This window comes from Lithobates pipiens, unplaced genomic scaffold (assembly GCF_037356315.1).
Source record: "Lithobates pipiens isolate NorthernLeopardFrog02 unplaced genomic scaffold, aLitPip1_a1.2 Scaffold_13, whole genome shotgun sequence".
NCBI classification, from domain to species: domain Eukaryota; kingdom Metazoa; phylum Chordata; class Amphibia; order Anura; family Ranidae; genus Lithobates; species Lithobates pipiens.
The window spans coordinates 527,866,657-527,891,288 of NW_027507718.1; the positions used below are offsets into that span (position 1 = coordinate 527,866,657).

The 24,632-nt window shown below is 41.5% G+C and overlaps 1 protein-coding gene across 1 annotated transcript; it reads left to right on the top strand.

Moving 5' to 3' along the window:
- The first annotated feature begins 3,729 nt into the window (after positions 1–3,729).
- LOC143975646 (gamma-crystallin-3-like) lies at positions 3,730–12,790 on the top strand. Its single transcript, XM_077478137.1, has 3 exons — positions 3,730–3,759; positions 10,726–10,968; positions 12,466–12,790. Exons 1-3 carry the CDS (start codon positions 3,730–3,732, stop codon positions 12,739–12,741), a joined length of 549 nt encoding a protein of 182 aa, XP_077334263.1. The 3' UTR covers positions 12,742–12,790.
- The last annotated feature ends 11,842 nt before the right edge of the window (positions 12,791–24,632 follow it).

The following is a 24,632-nucleotide window of genomic DNA, read 5'->3' on the forward strand; positions in this document are numbered from 1 at the left end:
CTTGTACACACGGTCGGAAATTCTGACAACCAAATCCGTTGGATTTTGTCCGAAACTGTTGCATACACACGGTCAGACAAAGTTGTCGGAAAATCCGATTGTACATAACGTGATGACGTTATTTTGTTACGACGGGACTACGTTCAGGCTAGTAGCCAATAGCTTTGGTGTAGGAATTTGATCTGAGCATGCGTGGCACCTTGTCCGTCGGAGTAGGCTACACATGATCGGAGTATGTCCGATTGGAGCATTTTGTCATAAAATTTTACGGACAAGTTGGAAAAGTTGGTCCGTCGGATATTCTGACGGAAAGAGTCCGATGGAGACCATCTGAGATTATCTGACAAAACGGTCCGATAGGACACATTCCGTTGGAATCTCCGACCGCGTGTACAAGGGCTAACAGCTTCAACTCTTCTGGGAAGGCCGTCCACAAGGTTTAGGAGTGTGTCTATGGGAAAGTTTGCAAAAAAAATTTCAAAGAAAAAAACACTTCGCTATGCAAATATCTAGAAGCTGCTTACACAGCATGTTGTATTTATATACATGTGGATACATATAAGCACAATTTCACATGAAATTGGTATAACAATATTTTTTGATATTTTTTGGTTTTTTACTTACCATAGGTATCACGAGAATTTACGTAGTCATATATGAGGATGTTATTCACTTTTCACTAAGTTTGCACTATATTTTTTTTAGCGCTGATGTGGCTCGCAGTCTCTGCTCCAATTCACCCCAAAGGTGTTCTATCAGGTTGAAGTTGGGACTCTGTGCAGGCCAGTCGAGTTCCTCCACCCCAAACTCACTCATCCATGTCTTTATGGACCTTGCTTTGTGCACTGGTGCACAGTTGTGTTGGAACAGGAAGGGGACATCCCCAAACTGTTCCCATAAAGTTGAGAGCATGAAATTGTTCAAAATGTCTTGGTATGCTGATGCCTTAAAGAGTTCACTTCACTGGAACTAAGGGACCAAGCCCAACCCCTGAAAAACAACCCCCACACCATAAACCCCCCTCCATCAACTGATTTGGACCAGTGCACAAAGCAAAGTCCATAAAGAAATGGATGAGCGAGTTTGGGGTGGAGGAACTTGACTGGCCTGACCTCAACCCGATAGAGTTTGGGGTGGAGGAACTTGACTGGCCTGACCTCAACCCGATAGAACACCCTTGGGATGAATTTGAGCGTAGACTGTGAGCCAGGCCTTCTCCTCCAACCTCAGTGCCTGACCTCACAAATGTACTTCTGGAAGAATGGTCAAACATTCCCATAGACACACTCCTAAACCTTGTGGACGTCCTTCCCAGAAGAGTTGAAGCTGTTATAGCTGCAAAGGGTGGGCCAACTCAATATTGAACCCTATGGACTAAGACTGGGATGCCATTCGTGTTCATGTGTGTGTAAAGGCACTGCAGACAACACCAGATCAATTTTCTCATACTCAGTATACTGTACCAACTATATATTGTGTAGGTAGTGCTAGACTCCCCCTGTGTTGGATGAGGGCATTTTTCCTCTTCTATTTGATTTTAAAGTTATACAATAAATTTATGTAACATTTTAACATGTCTCCTTTTTATGGCCGCTATAGTCTGCTGTTGTAGGGCACATAGGGGCTTAGCCCGGTGCTTTATTTCTGCTTAGATTTTATTGGATGAGGCCCATAGGACAAATGTACCTTTTCTTCTCAAGAACCTCTCCTATCCTCTGGAGATCTCTATCCCAACCGGTCCATCTATCTTCTACTCTGTCCACATTTTAGCAATCCCTGAACACTCATCTCTTCAGGGAAGCCTATCTCACCTTTAACCACTTCCCGCCCAAATGACGTCATATGGCATTGTTGACTTTAAGACCCCTTTCACACTGGGGCGCTTTGCAGGCGCTACAGCGCTAAAAAGAGCGCATGCAAAGCGCCCTGAAAGAGCCGCTGCTTTGTCTCCAATGTGAAAGCCCCAAGGGCTTTCACACTGGAGCGGTGCGCTGGCAGGACGGTAAAAAAAAATCCTTCTAGCCGCATCTTTGGAGCGGTGAAGGAGCGGTGTGTATACCGCTCCTCCACCACTCCTGCCCATTGAAATGAATGGGCAGTGTGGCTATACCGCTGGCAAAGTGCTGCTGAAGCAGTGCTTTGCGGGTGGTTTTAACCCTTTTTCGGCCGCTAGCGGGGGTTAAAAGCACCCCGCGATCAGCCGAATATCACTGTAAATATAACGGTAAACCGCCAATGGACCCACCACCCCAGTGAGAAAGGAGCCTAAGTGGGAATATCTGAATGATGCCTGCTACAGGCATCATTCAGATATCTTCTTTTAGAGCCAATGATTCCCTTCACCGTAAGAACAGTCATAGTGGATTTTCAGCCACTTGATCGTTCTTACAGGCAGCGGGACGTCCCCCCCTTCCACCGCCCTCCGGTGCTTCTCCTGGCTCACCCGTATGATTGGTGAGAGGGAGAAGAAATCGGTCCATCCCGGAAGTTTACCATAGTGAATCTGGCAGGTCAGATGCCCCCCCTCCCCCCGGACATCTCTGTGATCTTTTGGAGGCCGGGCGCTATGTTATGACATCATGCCCGGCCTCTGCATTCGAAAAAATGCAGCTGCATCGGCTGCGAAGCCAGGATCATGTTTTTTCATTTTTATTTTTGCAGGCTTCCCAGCCCAGAGGTGAGATGTGGGGACTTGACCGCAGATCTTGCTGTAAAGAGGACCCGGCACGCACTATTCCTATTACGAGAGATGTTTACATTCCTTGTAATAGGAATAAAAGCAATAACAAAATGTAAAAAAAGTTAAAATAAAGGGTCAAAGTAGAAAAATAAAAGTAAAATTAACAATAAATAATAAAAAAAACAAAAGCGCCCTCGTCCCCACGTGCACGCACGCAGAAGTGAACACATATGTAGGTCACGCCCACATATGTAAGCGACGTTCAAACCACACATGTGAGGTATCATGCAAACTTTAAAGCGAGAGCAAGAATTCTAGTGCTAGACCACTTTTGTAACTCTAAACAGTTAACCTGTAAAAAAAAAAAAAAAAAATTAACGAGTCGCCTATGGGGATTTTCAAGTAAGGTTGGCGCCATTCCACGAGTGTGGGCAATTTCAAAGCATGCCATGTTCGGTATCTATTTACTCGGCGTAACTTTCATATTATGCAAAAAAATTAGGCTAACTTTACTGTTTTTTTTTTTTTTGGTTTTTAATTTATGAAACGTTTGAAAAATGACTGCACAAATAGTGTGCGAGATAAAAAGTTGCAACGGCCGCCATTTTATTCCCTAGGGTCTCTGCTAAAAAAATAAAATAAACATATATAATATTTAATATTTGGGTGTTCTCAGTAATTTTCTAGCAAGAAAATAAGGTTTTTACATGTAGGAGCAAAGTGTCAGAATTGGCCTGGGTAGCAAGTGGTTAAATAACAACTGGAATTTTAATTCTCAAACAACCGATAACCACGCGCTTCCTACCTCTTGTTTTCTTCCTTTTTCCTTGTAGACTTTACATTTTTTAATTTCTTTTGAATGATATTGTAACTGTGCCATCTCCCTTCTTTGTAAAGTGTTGAGTAAACTGTTGGTGCTTTGTACACATACAAAGAGGCCCATTCCCATGACAGATCAGTTCACAAATCTTTTAGCTCAGGTTAGGTGAACAATTTTAACACTAACACAAGCAAAAAACTAAACACACAATAGTTGAAAAGAAAACACAATGGAGTACACATCTAGCAACATGGGAAAGGTAAGAAACTATTAACACTATTATAGCAAATGTAATAATATACAGTACTATGCAAAAGTTTTAGGCAGGTTAAAAAAAAATCACATATTTTCGTGCATAGGATGTGGAAACAAGGCCAGGCGACTCAAGTATGCAGGAAAACATAGGAACTGCCATTGCAAAAATAAAAAAATGGTAGCAGGTGCTCTGGACTGCTGAGTCAAAATGTGAAATATTTGGCTGTAGCAGGAGGCAGTTTGTTGGGGAAGGTTTGGAGAGCTGTACAATAATGAGTTTCTGCACCCAAATGTGAAGCATGGTGGAGGGTCCTTGCAAGTTTGGAGCTGCATTTCTGCATTGTCCTCAATGCTGAGAAATACAGGCAGATACTTATCCATCATGCCATACCATCAGGGAGGTGTGTGGTTGGCCTCAAAATGTATTCTGCAGCAGGACAATGTCCCCAAACATACAGCCAATGTCATAAAGAAGTAGACATGTGCACTGCCAAAAAAATGCATTGGTTTCCGCTTCATTTGTTTTTTTTTTTTTTGTTTTTTGTTTTTTTTCGGGTCATTTGTTATGATCGCAATTCGTAAATTCGTAAATTTATAAATTTAAAAATGTGAAAATGTATAATTTTGTAAATTCGAAAATCCAAAAATTCGGAAATTCGTAGATTAGAAAATTAATAAAATTTGTAAATTAGAAAATTTGTAAATACGTAAATTTGAAAATTCGAAAAAAAAATCTGCAGCAGGACAATGACGCCAAACATTCAGTCAATGCCATTAAGAACAAGACATGTGCACTGACGAAAAATTTGTACTTTTTCTTTTCATTCTTTTTTTTTATTTTTTTCGGGTCATTTATTTTGATTGCAATTCATAAATTTGTAAATGTATTAATTCTAAAATTTAATAAAATTGAATTTTTATAAAATTCATAAATGAGAAAATTTGTAAATTTGTGAATTCAAAAAACAGAACATTTGTAAATTCGTAAATTTGTAAATTCAAAAATTCCTAAAAACCTAAATTACATTTTTTTTAAATTCATTGCATTCTTTTCATTTAGATACAGCATTCATTATTTTTGATAATTCGTAACTTCGGATAAATTTGTTTTTGTTACATTCACTAAAGCCCTGTACACAAGGTCTGACTTTCTGACGGAAAATGTGCGATCGGACTGTGTTGTCAGATATTCCGATCCTGTGTGGGCTCCATTGGACTTTTTCAGTTGGAATTTCTGACACACAAAGTTTAAGAGCTGGATCTAAAATTTTCCAACAACAAAATCCGATCATTTAAATTCTGATCGTGTGTATACAATTCCGACGCACAAAGTGCCACCCATGCTTAGAATAAATTACGAGACGAAAGCTATTGGCTACTGGCCACTTTATAGTCTCGTTGTACGTGGTGTAAGGCCGCGTACACACGGGCGGACTGTTCGCCCAACTTTGTCCGCTGAACAGTGTTTGGGCGGACAGTCCGCTCGTGTGTGGGCTTTCAGCGGACAGTTTCAGCGGACAGTTGGACGGACAAGGTTTTTCGGAAATTCCGAAAAACTGTCCGCTGAAACCTTGTTTGAGCGACATCGCGCACGGTTTCAGCAAACTGTTCGTTCGTCGTGTGTGGGCATGTCCGTCCATGCTAATTTTGAGCGGACTGTTTGCCGAAACTGTTGGACGGACAAAGTTGGGCGAACAGTCCGCGCGTGTGTACGCGGCCTTAGTCACCTCGTTTTGAACGATCGGATTTTCTGACAACTTTGTGCGACCCTGTTTATGCAAGACAAGTTTGGGCCAAAATCCGTTGGAAAAAATCCTTGTCGTCGGAATGTCCGACTGTGTGTACAGGGCATAACAGTCAAATTTGAAAGGAAATTCCCATATCTATAATTTAATAGTTAGTTGTTATTGTTAGTTAGTTAGTTAGTTATTCTTTCTAATTTTCAGATATTCTTTCTTATTTTAGAATTTACGAATTTTAGAATTTACAAATTTATGGATACATTTGTATTCATTACATTCACTAACAGCCAAATTTGAAAGGAATCCAATACTTATAATTTAATAGTTAGTAATAGTTAAGTTATTATTAGTTAGTTATTATTTCAGATTTTCACATTTTCGGCTTTTCGGATTTTTTGAATTTCTCAATATACAAATTATCGAATTTCCAAATTTATGAATTATCGAATTTATGAATTTACAAATTATCGTAATTACGTATTTTCTAATTCCGGAATTTACGAATTTTCGAATATTCATATTTAATAGTTAGTTGTTATTATTAGTTAGTTATTCTTTCAAATTTTCTGATATTCCTTCTTATTTTTGAATTTACGAATTTTTGAATCAAATCAATCACTAACAGACAAATTTGAAAGGAAATTCCAATACCTATAATTTGAGAGTTAGTAATAGTTAAGTTATTATTAGTTAATTTTAGATTTTAAAATTTTGGGGTTTTCTGACCTTTTTCAATTTGGATTTCTAAATTTACAAATTATCGAATTTTCAAATTGACGAATGATCGAATTTAAGAATTTTTGAATATTCGTGTTTACGACTATTCGGAAACATGTGTTAAACGTGTTTTCGTTAATTTCGGATATTTCCAAAATAACAAATTTGTCGAAATTCAGAACAAAACAAATTGCACATGTCTATTAAGAACTATCTTTTGTGTAAAGAAGAATAAGGAGTCCTGGAAGTTTGGCCTCCACAGAGCCCTGTTCACAGAGTCTGTTTGGGATTACATGAAGTGAAAGTAAGAATTTGAGGCAGCCGACATCCACAGAAGATCTGTGCTTGGTTCTCCAAGATGTTTCGAACAACCTACCTGCTGAGTTCCATGATAAACTGTGTGAAAGTCTACCTAGAAGAATTGATGTTGGTTTGAAGGCCACACATTTATTTGATTTGGATTTCTCCTCAGTTCATTTACTTTCCAGTTAGTTATTTATTAACCAGTTGCCGACCGCCGCACGCCGATGTACGTCGGTACAATGGCACGGGCAGGCATAAGGACATACATGTACGTCCCTTGCCTCCCGCGGGTCGGGGGCCCGATCGGGCCCCCGCCCGGTGCCTGCGGCGGTCGGTATTCGTACGGGAGCGATCCCGGACGAGGGGACGGCCATTCATTCATGGCCACCCCCTCGCGATCGCTCCCGACGAATAGAAATCCCCGGTGACATCACTTCCTCTCCTGTAATGTAAACACAGGAGAGGAAGTGATGTATTCTCTCCTCCGTGTCGGTATTTTTCGTTCCGACACGGAGGAGAGCGGATCAGTAAGTTGCACCAACACTCACACACACAGTAGAACATGCCAGGCACACTCACACCCCCCCTTTACCCCCCGATCACCCCCCCAATTACCCCTGCCCCCCAGTCACAGTGACACCAATGTCATTTTTTTTTTTTTGCATTGGTGTCATTTGTGACTGTAATAACTGTTAGGGCAGTTAGAGTTAGCCCCCTTTAGTTCTAATGTACCCCCCTAACCCCCCCAATAAAGGTTTAACCCCGTGATCACCCCCCGTCGCCAGTGTCACTAAGGCTGGGTTCACATTGCAGCGGTTTATGAGAACGAATGTGATTCGCACCGCACTGCAGTGCAAATCACATCCGATCTCTGTGCGATTCGAGTTCAGCCATTCGCCGCACCCGCCGCACCCGCCACACCCGCCGCACCCGCCGCAAATTCGCACGGGACCCTTTTTTTGGCCCGCAGCAGAATCGGATCGCATGGGTGTTCACACCATGCGATCCGAGTTTGCAGATCGCACTGCGATATGCGAACTGATCTGGGGGTGTCAGTAACATTTCACTGACACTCCCAGCAGTTCGCATAGGGCAGTGTGAACTGCCGCCGGGAGGCATGCGATGCGGGAACCCGCCGCGGATTCGCGGCGTTTCCGCATCGCTCCAGTGTGAACCCAGCCTAATAAGCGATCATTTTTCTGATCGCCGTATTATTGTCACAGGTGACGCTAGTTAGGCAGGTAGGTATTTAGGTTCGCCGCAGCTTTTTATAGCGCCAGGGACCCCCATATACTACCGCATAAAGCCCCCTGATTGCCCCCTAGTTAACCCTTTCACCAGTGATCACCATATAACTGTTACAGGTGACGCTGGTTGGTTAGTTATTTTTTTATAGTTTCAGGGCACCCGCCATTTATTACCTAATAAAGGTTTAACCCCCTGATCACCCGGCGGGTGTCATTTGTGACTAATAACTGTTAGGGCAGTTAGGGTTAGCCCCCTTTAGTTCTAAGGTACCCCCCTAACCCCCCCAATAAAGGTTTAACCCCGTGATCACCCCCCGTCGCCAGTGTCACTAAGGCTGGGTTCACATTGCAGCGGTTTATGAGAACGGATGTGATTCGCACCGCACTGCAGTGCAAATCACATCCGATCTCTGTGCGATTCGAGTTCAGCCATTCGCCGCACCCGCCGCACCCGCCGCAAATTCGCACGGGACCCTTTTTTTGGCCCGCAGCAGAATCGGATCGCATGGGTGTTCACACCATGCGATCCGAGTTTGCAGATCGCACTGCGATATGCGAACTGATCTGGGGGTGTCAGTAACATTTCACTGACACTCCCAGCAGTTCGCATAGGGCAGTGTGAACTGCCGCCGGGAGGCATGCGATGCGGGAACCCGCCACGCATTCGTGGCGTTCCCGCATCGCTCCAGTGTGAACCCAGCCTAATAAGCGATCGTTTTTCTGATCGCCGTATTAGTGTCACAGGTGACGCTAGTTAGGCAGGTAGGTATTTAGGTTCGCTGCAGCTTTTTATAGCGCCAGGGACCCCCATATACTACCGCATAAAGCCCCCTAATTGCCCCCTAGTTAACCCTTTCACCAGTGATCACCATATAACTGTTACAGGTGACGCTGGTTGGTTAGTTATTTTTTTATAGTTTCAGGGCACCCGCTATTTATTACCTAGTCTCACTAGTGTACCCCTAAATTTAGGGGTGTCTACTTTCCAAAATGGGGTCATTTGGGGGGGGTTTGTGCCATCTTGGCATTTTATGGCCTTCAAAACTGTAACGCCCTTAGAAAGCCTGAAGGCGGTGCTTGGTTTTCGGGGCCCCGTACGCGGCTAGGCTCCCAAAAAGTCCCACATATGTGGTATCCCCATACTCAGGAGAAGCAGCAGAATTTATTTTGGGGTGTCATTTCACATATGCCCATGGCATGCGTGAGCAATATATCATTTAGTGACAACTTTGTGAAAAAAAAAAAAAAAAAAAAAAGTTTGTAATTTTCCCGCAACTTGTGGCAAAATATAAAATATTCCATGGACTCAACATGCCTCTCAGCAAATAGCTTGGGGTGTCTACTTTCTAAAATGGGGTCATTTGTGGGGGTTTTGTGCCATCTTGGCATTTTATGGCCTTCAAAACTGTAATAGGTAGTGAGGAGTGAAATCAAAAAATTACGCCCTTAGAAAGCCTGAAGGCGGTGCTTGGTTTTCGGGGCCCCGTACGCGGCTAGGCTCCCAAAAAGTCCCACATATGTGGTATCCCCGTACTCAGGAGAAGCAGCAGAATTTATTTTGGGGTGTCATTTCACATATGCCCATGGCATGCATGAGCAATATATCATTTAGTGACAACTTTGTTAAAAAAAAAAAAAAAAAAAAAAAGTTTGTAATTTTCCCGCAACTTGTGGCAAAATATAAAATATTCCATGAACTCAACATGCCTCTCAGCAAATAGCTTGGGGTGTCTACTTTCTAAAATGGGGTCATTTGTGGGGGTTTTGTGCCATCTTGGCATTTTATGGCCTTCAAAACTGTAATAGGTAGTGAGAAGTGAACTCAAAAATTTACGCCCTTAGAAAGCCTGAAGGCGGTGCTTGGTTTTCGGGGCCCCGTACGCGGCTAGGCTCCCAAAAAGTCCCACATATGTGGTATCCCCATACTCAGGAGAAGCAGCAGAATTTATTTTGGGGTGTCATTTCACATACGCCCATAGCATGTGTGAGCAATATATCATTTAGTGACAAATTTGTGTAAAAAAAAAAAAAAATTTTTTTTTTTGTCATTATTCAATCGCTTGAGGCAAAAAAATAAAATATTCAATGGGCTCAACATGCCTCTTATCAATTTCCTTAGGGGGTCTACTTTCCAAAATGGGGTCATTTGGGGGGGTTTTGTACTGCCCTGCCATTTTAGCACCTCAAGAAATGAGATAGGCAGTCGTAAACTAAAAGCTGCGTAAATTCCAGAAAACGTACCTTAGTTTGTAGATGTGACAACTTTTGCGCAAACCAATAAATATACAATTATTGACTTTTTTTTTACCAAAGACATGTGGCTGAATACATTTTGGCCTAAATGTATGACTAAAATTGAGTTTATTGGATTTTTCTAATAACAAAAAGTAGAAAATATCATTTTTTTTCAAAATTTGCGGTCTTTTTACGTTTATATCGCAAAAAATAAAAATCGCAGAGGCAATCAAATACCATCAAAAGAAAGCTCTATTTGTGGGAAGAAAAGGACGCAAATTTTGTTTGGGTACAACATTGCATGACCGCGCAATTACCAGTTAAAGCAGCGCAGTGCCAAAGTGTAAAAAGACCTCTGGTCATTTACCAGCAAAATGGTCCGGTCTGAAAGTTGTTAAAAACAAAATATTAACACTTCTATTTCAGATAACATTCATTGTTTACAGCCTTTTTGCACACTTGCCTAAAACTTATGCCCAGTACTGTATATTAAGATAGGAGTGTTATTGTGTGTCCATCATTGACCAGTTATTGGGTATCATTGAACTTGGAAGACTGAAGAAACTGTGACAAAAAAGAGCTACTGCATGGGGACAGCTACAGAATGAAGGTAAGTATTGCAACCAGTGAGTTTGGCTTTGAAATTCTAACCATTCTGAAAAGTCAAAATGGTAAAACATCAATTTGCCGACAATTTCCACACTGAATTTATTATTTTCTCTGCAGATCATCTTCTACGAGGACAAGAACTTCCAGGGTCGCTCCTACGAGTGTCACTCTGAATGTTCTGACCTGTCCTCATACTTCAGACGCTGCAACTCCATCCGTGTGGAAAGTGGGAACTGGATCCTGTATGAGCTCCCCAACTACAGAGGACACCAGTACTTCCTCCATAGAGGAGCGTATCCTGACTTCCAGCAATGGATGGGCTACAATGACTCCATTAAGTCTTGCCGTCTGAGCCCCCAGGTAACACAACACCTGAAAATTCAGACAAATGTTCCTTTTTTTGTAAATTTGGATGTATTCCAATTTTTCGAATTACAATAGCAGCGAATTTAAACGAATTGGAAATAACAAAAAAAATTTGGGCAAAATTTGAATTTGAATCGATTCAAATAGTTTTCAAATCAATTTTGAAAACGTTTTTAAATTCGGAAAGTTTTCAAATTCAGAAAGTTTTCGAATTCAAATAGTTTTACATTTGTTATCCATTATTCTCTTATTTCAAAAGAGAATAAAATAAAATAGAAAATAAAGAAATAGAATAGAATAGAATAAAAAAGAATAGAATAAAATAGAATATGACCATCTTATGAAATTCTAATTTCAAATAGAATACATTAGAATTTGAATAATATAATAAAATAATAAAATAGAAAAGAAAAGAATAGGAAAGAAATATAGAATAGACTATAATAGAATAGAAAAGAATAGAATTAAAAAGAGAAAAGTATAGAATAGAAAGAATATATTAATTTCCCAAAATTCAAACAGAATCAATTTGACTTTCAATAGAATAAAAAATAATAGATTAGAATAGAAAATAACACAATCGTATAGAAAAAAAAAAATGTTCTGAAATTTGAATTGGGATAGAAAATAATAAAATAGAATAAACAAATAGAAAAAGAAGAATAAAAAAATAGAATATAATAGAATAGAAAGAATATAACAATTTCCCAAAATTTGAATAGAATCAATTCAAATTTGAGTAGAATAGAAACAAATAGATTAGAACAGGAAGGTGGTTATATTCTTTCTATTCTATTCTGTTGGTTTTTAATGTACTATTCTGTTATTTTATATTCTGTTCTAATCATTTTTTTCTATTCTGTTAAAATTCAAATTGATTCTATTTGAATTTTGGGGAATGGTTACAATCTTTCTATTCTATTGTTTTTTTTTAAATTATATTCTCTTGTATTCCATTCTTTTCTATTCGAATTTCAGAATATGGTTATATTCTTTCTATCTTATTGTATTTTTTTTATTCTATTCTAATTTTTTTTTATTTTCTATTGGATTTTATCTGTTTTACTTTATTATTTACTTTATTATATTCTACTCTTTTATTTTCTGTTATATTCTTTTCTATTATATTTTTTTCTCTTCTTCTTCTATTATATTTTTTTCTCTTCTTCTTCTATTATATTTTTTTCTATTCTATTCCTTCATCTTATTTTCTATTTTATTGTCTTCGGAAATTGGAAAACTTTTCAAATTCAAAAACTATTCGAAATGGATTTGAAAACTATTAGAATTCTGAAAATTTGTATAGATTCGAATATGAATAAACAAAAAAAATTCCGAAAGCGAGGTAAACTAATTTAACTAAACTGATTTATGCAAATAACAAATCGAAACGAAATGAAACAAAACAAATGATTTTGTTCTGACCACTTGCCATTTGTTGGTAATACTTCTTTTAATCTTATTAAGGTGTAACCTTTAACATTTTAACAGCACCAAGGTTCCTTCAGAATCAGGATCTACGAGAGAGAAGACTTCAAAGGTCAGATGATGGAGTTCACTGAGGATTGTCCTCATGTCCAGGAGAGATTCCACCACCATGACATCCACTCTGTCCATGTCCAGGATGGCTACTGGATGTTCTATGAGGAGCCCAACTATAGGGGACGTCAGTTTTACCTGAGACCTGGAGAGTACAGGAGATACACCGACTGGGGAGCCACAAGCCCCAGAATTGGGTCCTTCAGATGTCTCCACCACTCCTACTAAAGTGACAGTCGTGACTTATTTTCTTCATAATAAACTTGAGAAAAAGAAACTTCAATTGTTATGGTTTTTGTATAGGTTTATATGGTTTTTATATAGGTTCATATGGTTTTTATATAGTTATATATATATTGTTTCTTTTTTTTTCTTTTTTTTTTGATAGTTGGTCATGTCAAAAGATCTTAATCCAATTTCTAAAATCCTATATACTTTTTAACATGTTAAAGTAATTTAAAAGGTTTTCAACCACTTTAAATCTAAAGCTTTCATTGGGTGGTTACTTTCAGAATGTTCCAGCTCCTTTGGAAGTCCATGCGACAACAAATGTTTTTAAATTGTACTCCTGCATTGTCACCCTGTCGGAATTATCAGGATGGGGACTACAGGCAGCCTTGCTGGCACATATTTCTCAGGTCAAGAGCAAAGAGAGCTGCACTAACCCTAATACAATTCATTAATAAATGTTCATAAATAAATATAAGCAAATTAATAGTCCATATAGATCATGGAATCCATTGGCCAAAAAATCTTATAAATCAGTGCCCCTTTAAGTGTTCATTGTGACAATTAAATGAATATTCTCACACCACGACGAAAAAGTCCACCTCCACCAAATAGAAGACACGCTTACCAGATGGCAAGCTTAAAAGGCTTGTGCATATTGCCCAGCCAAAGCCTTTATCCTGAGGGAAACTCTGATGTTAGCTCATGGACAGATCTTAGGCCGCGTACACACGCGGGGACTGTTCGCCCAAGTTTGTCCGCTGAACAGTGTTTCGGCGGACAGTCCGCCCGTGTGTGGGCTTTCAGCGGACAGTTTCAGCAAACAGTCTGCTGAACAAAGTTTTTCGGAATTTCCGAAAAACTGTCCGCTGAAACTTGGTTTCAGCGAACAGTCCCCTCGTGTGTAGGCTTGTTCGTCAAACTAAGTTCCGCGCATGCTCAGAAAGGATTTACACGCCGAAAGTTGTAATGCAGTGTATAGGACGTTGTATTTTCCGTCCCGTCGTACGTGCCGTTCACGTCATCGCGCACGGTTTCAGCAAACTGTTCGTTCGTCGTGTGTGGGCAAGTCCGTCCATGCTAATTTTGAGCGGACTGTTTCCTGAAACTGTTTGACGGACAAAGTTGAGCGAACAGTCCCCGCGTGTGTACGCGGCCTTACTCCATGCGGGAAGAAGCCAACCAGACATCGTATACTCTCACAGGATCCAAGGAGTCAACTCAGCATTCAGTGGACAATACGCCAGGATACCCAAAAAGAAAACCTCACCAATGTTCAGAACAATATTGCCTCCACCAAATGGTCCACCATTGTCAATTTCAGGAAGTCAGTCCAGGGCAACGATGTTCAGCTGATGCTGAAGCAAGTACATATAAGCAGAAAGTGATTGAAAGAGACGTTAGGAGATCATGGTTGCATGGTTGCAGAATTACATAGGTAGGTTGAAAAAAAGATACAGGTCCATCTAGTTCATCCAATAGAAAATAAACCAATCAATTAATTAATAAATAAATAAATAGAAAACCTTCATAAACACAATGCCATACCCACATATGATCCATAGGAAGGTAAAAACAAAAACCTGCCAAGGGCACCATGTGACTACTTATGCCGCGTACACAAGATCCGACTTTCCAGCAGACTTGGTCAGGCGAACTGGAATCCATCGGACAATCCGATCATGTGTGGGCTCCAGCTGACTTTTTTTTCCCCAAAAGTCTGACGGACCTAGAAATAAAACATGTTTCAAATCTATCCGATGGACTCAAGTCCGACGGACTAAAAATCTGGAAAACCGTTCCTCTGTGTGCTAGTCGGACGGACCAAATACGATGCAATGGCAGCTATTGGCTACTGGCTATTGAACTTCCTTGTTTAGTCCCGTTTACGTCATCACGTTCAAAACGAACAGACATTCGAACGGACTTAGTCCGGTCGTGCGTTGCCAAGTCCGTTTCCTTCAGAAAGTCCATCGGACCTCCGCCGAAAGTCCGTCAGGAAGACCGTCGGACCTAGTCCGTCGAAAAGTTTGGTCGTGTGTACGCGGAATTAGGCAACATAAATAGATCCAGCTCCCAATCCCACAGTCCCACTTGCCATCCAGGCTTGAGACATGAAAGTCAGAGTCAGTCACAAGTCAGTTGCAATTTCTGAACTTTTACAAAAATTTAATAGAAGACATAACTGTTAATTACAGACATAAGTGTAAATAGTAAAAAAAAAAAGCTTACATGGTTAGGTTGAAAACAAGACACAAGTCCATACAGTTCAACTAATAGATAAATGAATAAATAACTACATGAATTCATAAAAAACCCTCCATATACACAATCTTCCATTTGATGCAGAGGAAGGCAATATAGAAACCCCGAACAGATAGCAATAAGATGGGAAAAGGAATGACAAAAATGTGAAATAAGTATCACATTATGGTGCTAAAAATAAATAAACAAATACATACATGAAAAAAATAAAAATAAATATATATATATATTTTTGTAAATGACAACACTGAAGGAATGACACTTTGCTACAATGTAAAGTAGTGAGTGTACAGCTTGTATAACAGTGTAAATTTGCCGTCTCCTCAAAATAACTCAACACACAGCCATTAATGTCTAAACTGCTGGCAACAAAAGTGAGTACACCCCCTGAAAATGTCCAAATTGGGCCCAATTAGCCATTTTTTGGTGTCATGTGACTCCTTAGTGTTACAAGGTCTCCGGCCTGAATGGGGAGCAGGTGTGTTAAATTTGGTGTTAACGCTCTCGTTCTCTCATACTGGTCACTGGAAGTTCAACATGGCACCTCATGGCAAAGATCTCTCTTAAGGATCTGAACAAAAGGATTGTTGCTCTACATAAAGATGGCTTAGGCTATAGGAAGATTGCCAAGACCCTGAAACTGAGCTACAGCACAGTGGCCAAGACCATACAGTGGTTTAACAGGACAGGTTTCCGCTCAGAATAGGCCTCGCCATGGTCGACCAAAGAAGTTGAGTACACGTGCTCAGCGTCAAATCCAGAGGTTGTATTTCAACATAATAACAACCCCAAACACACCTCCAATATGACCACTGCCTTACTAAAGAAGCTGAGGGTAAAGGTGATGGACTGGCCAAGCATGTCTCCAGACCTAAACCCTATTGAGCATCTGTGGGGCATCCTCAAACTGAAGGTGGAGGAGCGCAAGGTCTCTAACATCCACCAGCTCTGTGATGTCCTCATGGAGGAGTGGAAGAGGACTCCAGTGGCAACCTGTGAAGCTCTGGTGAACTCATGTTTAATAGCATTAAATATAATTACAGTTGCTTCACTGTTTTCGGAGGTCAAATTCTACCTGTACTGTATTGTGTGTTCCTTCTTTTAATCATGTCACCGCTGACATCCACCACTCTATAGGGGTGAATGGAGCATCCGATCAGGTCCACCTGACAGATGGAACTGACCAGAAAGCCTGTGTGAAAGGACCCTTTATCTTGCAGTTACAAGATTTCGAGAGTTTGCTTTCCAATCAGAGATGACAATGGCCTCTTGCCCAATATTCCATCTGTACACCTTTAAACAGAAACGCAGGAGATAGTCTCTGTGATGTTGACCAAGGCGAAGGCAGAGATCCTCTGGGCTGGACGGCTTAAGTAGGCAGGACTGACGAGCAGGATATCAACAACAGCTGAGTAACTGTGGAGAGATAGGAGCTTGCAATTAGCGGACAGCTGAGCCCAGCCCTGACAATTATCCCTTGAATTCTGCCTACCTTATTACCTGGACCACGCTACCTGTCTGCAAACTGCAAGTACCTGTTTGCTTTGCTCAGTTCGCATCTGCCCTAGCAGTCAGTCTCTATAGCATTGTGTATAAGTCCTGGGGGTGTATAAGTACCCATAGACCTGCTTTTCTTAAGGGAAAGGGGGCTGCTATAGGTGAAGCGCACAGTAGCTAGCTATAGTGTCTGACCACCTACACTGGTGTAGACGTGATATTCTTGACATTATCACAAGCCTTTTACAAAACTTTTCTGTCAAGATGCATGTGTTTTCTAAATAGTTGTATGCCATACTTTAAGTGCAAACAAAACTCCTCTGGTTCAGCCTGATTATTACATGGTTGCAGGGGGATCCCCCAGTCTTGGGCTTTTAGTCTCTCCACAGATGACCCAGCCTGAGGGTCAGTTGAACATTTTTTCAAGGCCCTGGGTTTACTCTATGATGATCCTGATCGTGCCCACTCAGCAGAATCTAATCTTAGGTCATCACGTCAGGGTAAACGCACCGCTGACAATACCGTTCTGATTTCTGCCTCTGGGCACCTGACTCAGGGTGGAATGACCAAGCTCTAAGAAGTCAGTTGAGGTTAGGCTTAGAACAGTACCCTGAGCCAAAGTCATTGAATGAAGCCATGCAGTAGCCATCCGCATGGACAGGCGTTTATGGGAAATGCGTACAGAGAGGTTTGTTTCTTTGCCCCCCAGTACGCTGCCCACCTTTCTTTCATTCCCTGAGCCCTCTCAGCCTCCCCAGGAGGATGAGCCTGTGTAAATTGGTGCTACCCATCCTCTGGGGAAAAGGCTAGAAGGAGATCTCAGGGTCTCTGCTTATACTGTAGCAACCACAGCCACTTTGTCCCTAGCTGTCCTAATAAGCTGAGAAACGTCAAGAACCTAGTGCGGGTGGGGTCTGCTTCTATAGATCATATTGTGTCTGTTTCCCTCAGAGATGGCTTATTTGTTCCTGCACAACTTAGTTTTCATAAGTTTTCTCACCACCTCTCTGCTTTCATTGATTCTGGTGCTGCTGACAATTTCATAGATAGGGACTTAGCACAACGTATAAAGATTCCGGTGACTAAGGTGCACAGATCCTTCTCTGTTTTAGTCGTTGATAATTCTCCCTTGTCCCCGGGCCTGGTGGTCTTGTATACGGTACCCATTACCCTGACCATTGGGGAATCGCATAAGTAGACAATCAGCTTCTATGTGATCTCATCTCCTGCTTATCCCCTTATCGTAGGATATCCTTGGCTTAAACTGTACAACCCGCACATAGACTGGGCTGCAAAAGAAATTGGGTCCTGCTCCCAGACCTGAGTGCAGAATTGCATTAAAACCACTGACCAGTTGCCCATGTATAATTCTTATGTGGCCAGTACCAGTCACATGCTTTTTTTTCCAGTCCTATTCATATCCCGATCATGACAATATTTCCAAATGTGACCCCGGTTTGCATAAGTATGTGCCTTTACATGACTCTGTTATAGCAAAAGATGCTGACAAGTTTATTGAATTCTCTATAAGTCCTCAGAAGTCAAGCCCCCTGCAGTACCCCTTCCTTTGCCCATCGCTAAACTCCCTTGGATGCACAGCCAGGCTAACTTGTCTGCAGTTGCTATGCCTGGCGATGCGGCTCAGTCGGCCACCGCATCAATTATGCCAGTCCAGCCCATGCCCGAACTTCCTGCTTTTTATTATTCAGGATTTTCTATAACCTGGCTTTACCCTACTTCTCTAACTGGTCTAAGAGGCTCAATCCACCATTTGGATAAACTGTCTCATTCGACCAGGTGGGGTTTCAATCCTTTTTTCAGGGCTCTCTGCACCCCGCTCATGTTTCAGCTATCAGGCTTGACCCCTGTGACATGTGCTATGCTAACCAGCCTGATCTCGTCGATCCATGGACCTCTACCCAGTTTGATGGTCCTGTGCTGTATGTTCAACTGGTCTTCGAGGGTCTGGGGGCCCCTCCTCAGAGGGGGGGTAATGTCATGATCACTTAGTGCCTTTGTTACGCATTCCAGCACCTGGGTCTTGGCTGTTTATTTTACCTCGTTTGTGTTCACCTGTTAGCTGATTAATCTGGTCAGTCACCTTATATAAGCAACCCGAACATTCTATCCCTTGTTTGTGGTAGAGACAGACTTACCTGCATTGTTCTAGATCAAGCTTCTCGTTAGTCTCCCTTGCTTGCTGTTGGATCTCCTGTGTATGACCCGGATTGGATACTGGATTATCCCCTGAACTCAGCCTGCTTTATTACCTGAACCACACTACCCATCTGCAAGTACATGTTTGCTTTGCTCAGTTCGCTTCTGCCCTAGCGTGGTAGCCAGACATTATAGCATTGTGTATAAGTCCTGGGGGCAACCAAGTACCTGTAGGCCTGCTTGTCTTAAGTAGGCAACTATAGTATCTGACCACCTGTGCTGGGGTAGACGTGACATTCGTGACAACTGTACTTAAAGTTCATTGATGCCAATGATAATGGTGCCTTCATAACCTTGCAGCATTGGAGTGCTATTGCTGTTTTTATCCCCATTATATATTTTTCTCTTTACTTCCAGGTAACATGGAGCTAAAGACAATTGAACTTTCACTTTAAATCATTTAAACAAATTCCGAGTGCATCAAAACAAAAAGGTCCTATGGTTAGTTATCTGTAGTAACAACTTGACCTCAACAATGAATCTACAAGGGAAGTTGGTCAGAGGACAGATTGGCTACATATCTGTTTGCTCGTTGACAGATGCTGTATAATGCAGAGCTGCACTGCATCCCAACCTCCAACCTTACTGGCTCAAAAGAAAAAAAGACGTTATACAACGTCGTTTTGCAAAAATTGGAACCCTGAAATGTTAAATATTATTATACATGATTTATACACAATATACGCACTTCTTGTTTTTTTTTTTTTTTTTTAGGTGTGCTGGCAGGTGTAGTCTCCACTCCACCCAGTAGGTGGTGCCCTGCTGCCTCGAGGATGGAGTGAAATCTTAAAAGAGAAGTATGGGTTTCTGAAAAAAGAAAGAAAATGATACTACTCACCTAGGTGGATACAGCATTGTGCACATATATATTGTTTTGTTTCGGTTACCATAGTTCGTTTGATCATTTTTGTTTTTATACTTCAGTATAACTTCAGATGGATATAAATTCATTGTGAGTAGCTGTGGTTGTTAAGGAGTTGATGGCTGCCCCATCCTTAACAACCATGACTCATCTGCTGTCAGCAGGATTCCCCGCTGACAGCAGAATGTAAAATTTTTATTTTTTTTAAAACAGCACAGGGTGCCCCCGATCCATACCATACCAAACCGCATGGGGTCGTCTGAAGACATCACCATGTGACCATACCCCCATGTTTCCTGTCATTCGGCGATTGTTCCATCACATGCTCAGATAAGGATCTGGTTTGAATTTTAAGGGGAACCCCACGTCAATTTTTTTTAAATGGCATGGGGTCCCCCCAAAATCCATACCAGACCCTTATCTGAGCATGCAGCCCCAAAAACCAGGGAACAAGCAAGCAGCTTCCCCTCCTGAACCCTACCACGCCACAAGCCCCCAACATGGGGAGGGTACTTTGAGGGAGTGGGGCTCCCCCTCTACCAAACCACCAAAGTGCCTTATGGGTGTTGATAAGGGCAAGGGCCTCTTTCCCACAACCCTAGTCCGGTGGTTTTTGGTGGGACTTATTGTAATCCTGAAGCCCCTTTTTTAAGGTACCCCCCCCCCCCAAAAAAAATGTCAAGCTTAAATAAATACCCAGATGCAGTTTATCCTTTTTTAAAAAGCTTAAAAAATATACATGTCCCACAAAGTAGATCCAACTTCAATCACGATGAATACTGAAACACGAAAAAAACAAAAAAAAACACTGGCATGTCCCATGGAAAGACACTTGTGGAATGATAGGTAAACATGGGGATGGGGTCTTCCGGTGATGTCAGTGGGTGACCCCCACTCCCCATGTTTCTGTCATTCGGCAACTGTCCCATCACTCACCAAATTAAAGTTAAACATGGGGGGCGGGATTTGCACTCAACTAAATCCAATATTGATAAGCTGCTTCCTCAACTTGGGCACCCTACAGCTGGCCCCGCCAACAGGTGGAATAATTTCACTGAATACGCTTTAGATGAAGAGGAGATGCAACTGATGTCATCTTCCGATACACTGAGTACTTTGCAAAGGCTCAGCTCACCAAGCCCTGAGACATGATATGCGTACTACATAATTTATGAGATATTGTGACCATTGGAAATATGACTTATGGTTTCCCTTTTTGAGTTATTTGAGTAACTTTTTCTTTCTTCACCTTCTAATATTTTCTTTCTTATAAGGAGGTCAAAGGTTTTTTGTCACTTGGAATGTTATCTGGTCATGCCTTGTCCCCATTCTGTGATACTTACCACTAAATTACCGATGCCCCGTTGGTAATTTAGTAATTGATTACATTTAGTATAATGATGATTAGGGAATGGACCCCTGTTAGGTTCGCACCAGAACTTCCAAACACAACAAAAGTTTGGACCTGAATAACGAACCTCATTAAAGTCAATGGAATGTGCACATCAAAAATGCCCATTTTGAAGGCTTATATGCAATTGGGCATACAATGGTTATAGGGGTCTGGGTTCTACCCTGGGGGACATGAATCAATAACAAAAAGTTTGTAAAAACTGAGCAGTGCTTTAATTGAGTGAAAGCCTAAAAATGAAAAAATCCTTCCAATATAGTGCCTGAGGGGTCCCCTTAGTCTATCTGTAAAGTGGTAGATCTGTATCATTTCTATAATCTGCTGCAGCAATAATTGCATTTCTAAAGCCAAAATAAATTACATTTTACCTGCAAGCTGCCTTTATTTTGCTCAACACCTGGGGAGACAGTGTTTATGATGAGGTCACAAGGTAGTGCACTGGGAACAAGATTAGAGATTTTTTGGATACATTCTGGTGTCACTTTTATTTTGGATGGAAGTGAGTTTGAGTGCCGTGACGCCTTCCCACCATAACCCTATAGAGGAACTCTTGATGAAAGCAAGAATTGGCCTTGCTGTAAAAAATTGCAATGATATGCATCTGTCAAACAGGTGCAGAAAATGTACTCTTTGGATGTCGGGGGTGCCTTCCCACCGTAACCCTATAGAGGTGCTCTTGATGAAGGCAAAAAAAATTGCAATGATATGCATATGTATATAAGCAAATGTAAAGAAGAAGTCAACATTTGTACATAGATACACTTTAATCAATCTAAAGAGGTGCACTTTAATTTGAGTACTCACACTACACAGACACATTCCACAGACTGCCTCCTTGTCCACATCTATTCCTGCCATAGCCCCAACATCAGCCATTGAGGAGTCAGCTGAGTTATTTGACCATGGCATCAGCCACTTGCCCCTTGATGATGCCCAGCCATTCTTCTTTCTTCTTCTATGCAGTAGGAATAGGAGGGCCTTGCTCATGGAGCTTGCAGTCTAAAGGGATGGGGAGGTGTTACAAAAGGTAATAGCTGCGGGTATGATCTGATGGAGGTGACTTGGGTACAGTTCTTAGGTGGAGACTTTCCTGAATAAGTGAGTTTTCAGGGATCGCCTAAAGATGGACAGGGTAGGGGCTGACTGGATATACTGGGGCAGGGAGTTCCAGAGGATGAGAGAGGCTCTAAAGAAGTCCTGGAGGTGAGCATGGGAGGAGGTAACAAGGGAGCTAGAGAGCAGGAGTTTATGGGAGGAGCGGAGAGGATGATTTAGGTGATATTTGCAGATGAGGTTGTTGCTGTAGCTGGGGGGCGATGTTGTGGATGGCCTTGTATGTTGAGGTTAGTATTTCTAATATTATACAATGGGTTAAGGCAGGGGTGTTAAACTAGATTTCCCTGCGGGCCGCATCAGCAGTTTGTTTGTCCTCAAAGGGCCGGTTGTATCTGGGGTGAGCTGCATACAGGGTGCAGGGTTCAGGAGTGCATTACTTTCAGAGTTCAGAGTTCAGAAGTGTGCTATGTACAGAGTGTTGGGTCCAGGGGTGTGTTGTGTACCTAGTGCAAGATTTAGGGGTGCACTATGCACAGTTTGCTACCCCAACCTCCCCCACAAATCTTTCTTGCAACTCTTTCACCTACCTGGCCCTACTCTAGTACCTCCCTGTGTTGGTGACTCTACTAGCTGTGTATTTGGCTCTAGTACCATCCCTGTGTAGGCAGATCTTCCTCACCTTGCAGGAAGATCATTCCCTCTCTTAGATTCTGGAGATTTGTCTCTGCCGTGCCCCACTGTGAGTACGTGTGGGAACCTGTTAGATCTGTGATGCGCTGAGGGCAAAGCCACATTCGGCCCGCTGGCCTTCAGTTTGACACATGTGGGGTAGGGGAAGCCAGTGTATTAGTCTAGCAGCAGCATTCATAATAGACTGATGGGGGATAGCCTGTGTAAAGGTAGGCCAGTGAGGAGAGAGTTGCAGTAGTTGAGGCGGGAAATAACCAAGGAGTGAAAAATTTGTTTTGTAGTGTTAGTCAGGAAGGGTCGAATTCTGAAGATGTTGCGGAGGTCAAGGCGGCAAGATGTAGCCAATGACTAGATGCGGGGACTGAAGAAGAGGTCAGAGTCCAGGCATGTGGGGAGGGATCAATGGTTGTGCCATTGAGTCAATGGTAAAGTCATGGGGAGGGGATCGGGGAGCAGGACATCTTTCCCTCTTTGTTAGAAATTTGGATGTTAAAAAAAAAGAAAAAAAAGTTAAATGTTTAATAAAATGAGTTAAAAAAAAAAAAAACACATTTTACATCATATTTCACAAGGAGGAATAAGTACATTTTTTCATATATGAAGCTTCTTTTCAACGATGACCCTTATTCATTCTGGTACTTCTAATTAACATGACAGCGCAATGTTCCCACAATATTCCCAGTACACGCACATTGGCAACCTTATATTCGTAGTGTGCTGGTTTTCTTTCAGACAGAACATATGTTCCATGAAGTATCAAAGATTTTTTTGTTAGCTTAATGTTTTTTTTTTTTTCATCCTTGTCAATTTCCAAGACTAAATGACCTCTGCTGTCACGTAATATAAACTCAGGAGGAAGTCTTAATTAAAAAAAAGTACAATCAATGTAACCTCTAAATCTGCTTCCCCTCTTTCTTTTTTTCTTCCATAAAATAAACTTGTTTTCTTGGCAGCCCCTTGTTTTGTCAGATTAGGCGACCCGCCAGGATGTGAAACGGAAGTGAAGTTCTGTTGCCACCATCTTGCTACACCCCGCACTCCTCTATAGTAAGGATACACTGAGAAGGAGGGAAAGCGGACATCTTGTTACACCCTCTGGAGTTTTGCATTTTATACTTATTTTTAACAGTAAAATTTGTTCATATAGTGAAATACAGTACTTAGAACTCAGTCTGACTGGTTAGATGTTGAATTTTAAAAGCAGCAAACTTCTGTAAGATTAGCAAACCTGACAGATGAGCAGGTTTGCCGCTGCTTTAAAAATTCAACATCTAACCAGTCAGAGGGAGTTCCAAGTCCTGTATTTCACTATATGAACTAGTTTTACTGTTAAAAATAAGTGTAAAATGCAAAACTCTGGTGGGTGTAACAAGATGTGTGCTTTCCCCCTTCTCAGTGTATCCTTACTGTGAAGGAGTGTGGGGTGTAGCAAGATGGCGGTGACGAAACATCACTTCCATTACAAACTCTGACGGGCAGCCAAATCTGATGAAACACCCTTCATATCTAAGCCCCTTCTTAGCCAATGATACCACTAAGTTAATAATTCACTCACTGGTTATCTTTCTCCTTGACTATTGGAATCTCCTCCACATTGGCCTATCTCTGTACAGACCATTCCCCCTTCCGTCTATCCAAAGTGATCTGCTAGACCCATCCACCTTACCAACTGCTCAGTGACTGACAGTCCTCTCTGCCAATCCTTGCACTGGCTTCTAGTTGCCCAATGTATACAATTCAAAATATTGACAACAACTTACAAAGCCATCCACAACTCTGTCCTGAGCTACATCACCAAATTCAAAATATCATCCAAACCAGCCTCATCATCCTTCCCAAGACTTCCTGTTCTCATGCTCCCCAGTCACTTCCCCTTCTCATGCTCCCCAGTCA

Coding starts and splice junctions, on each gene's coding strand:
- LOC143975646 (XM_077478137.1), top strand. CDS start 3,730: ATGGAGTACACATCTAGCAACATGGGAAAG. Junction 3,760..10,725: donor CATCTAGCAACATGGGAAAG/GTAAGAAACTAT, acceptor TTTTCTCTGCAG/ATCATCTTCTACGAGGACAA. Junction 10,969..12,465: donor CTTGCCGTCTGAGCCCCCAG/GTAACACAACAC, acceptor ACATTTTAACAG/CACCAAGGTTCCTTCAGAAT.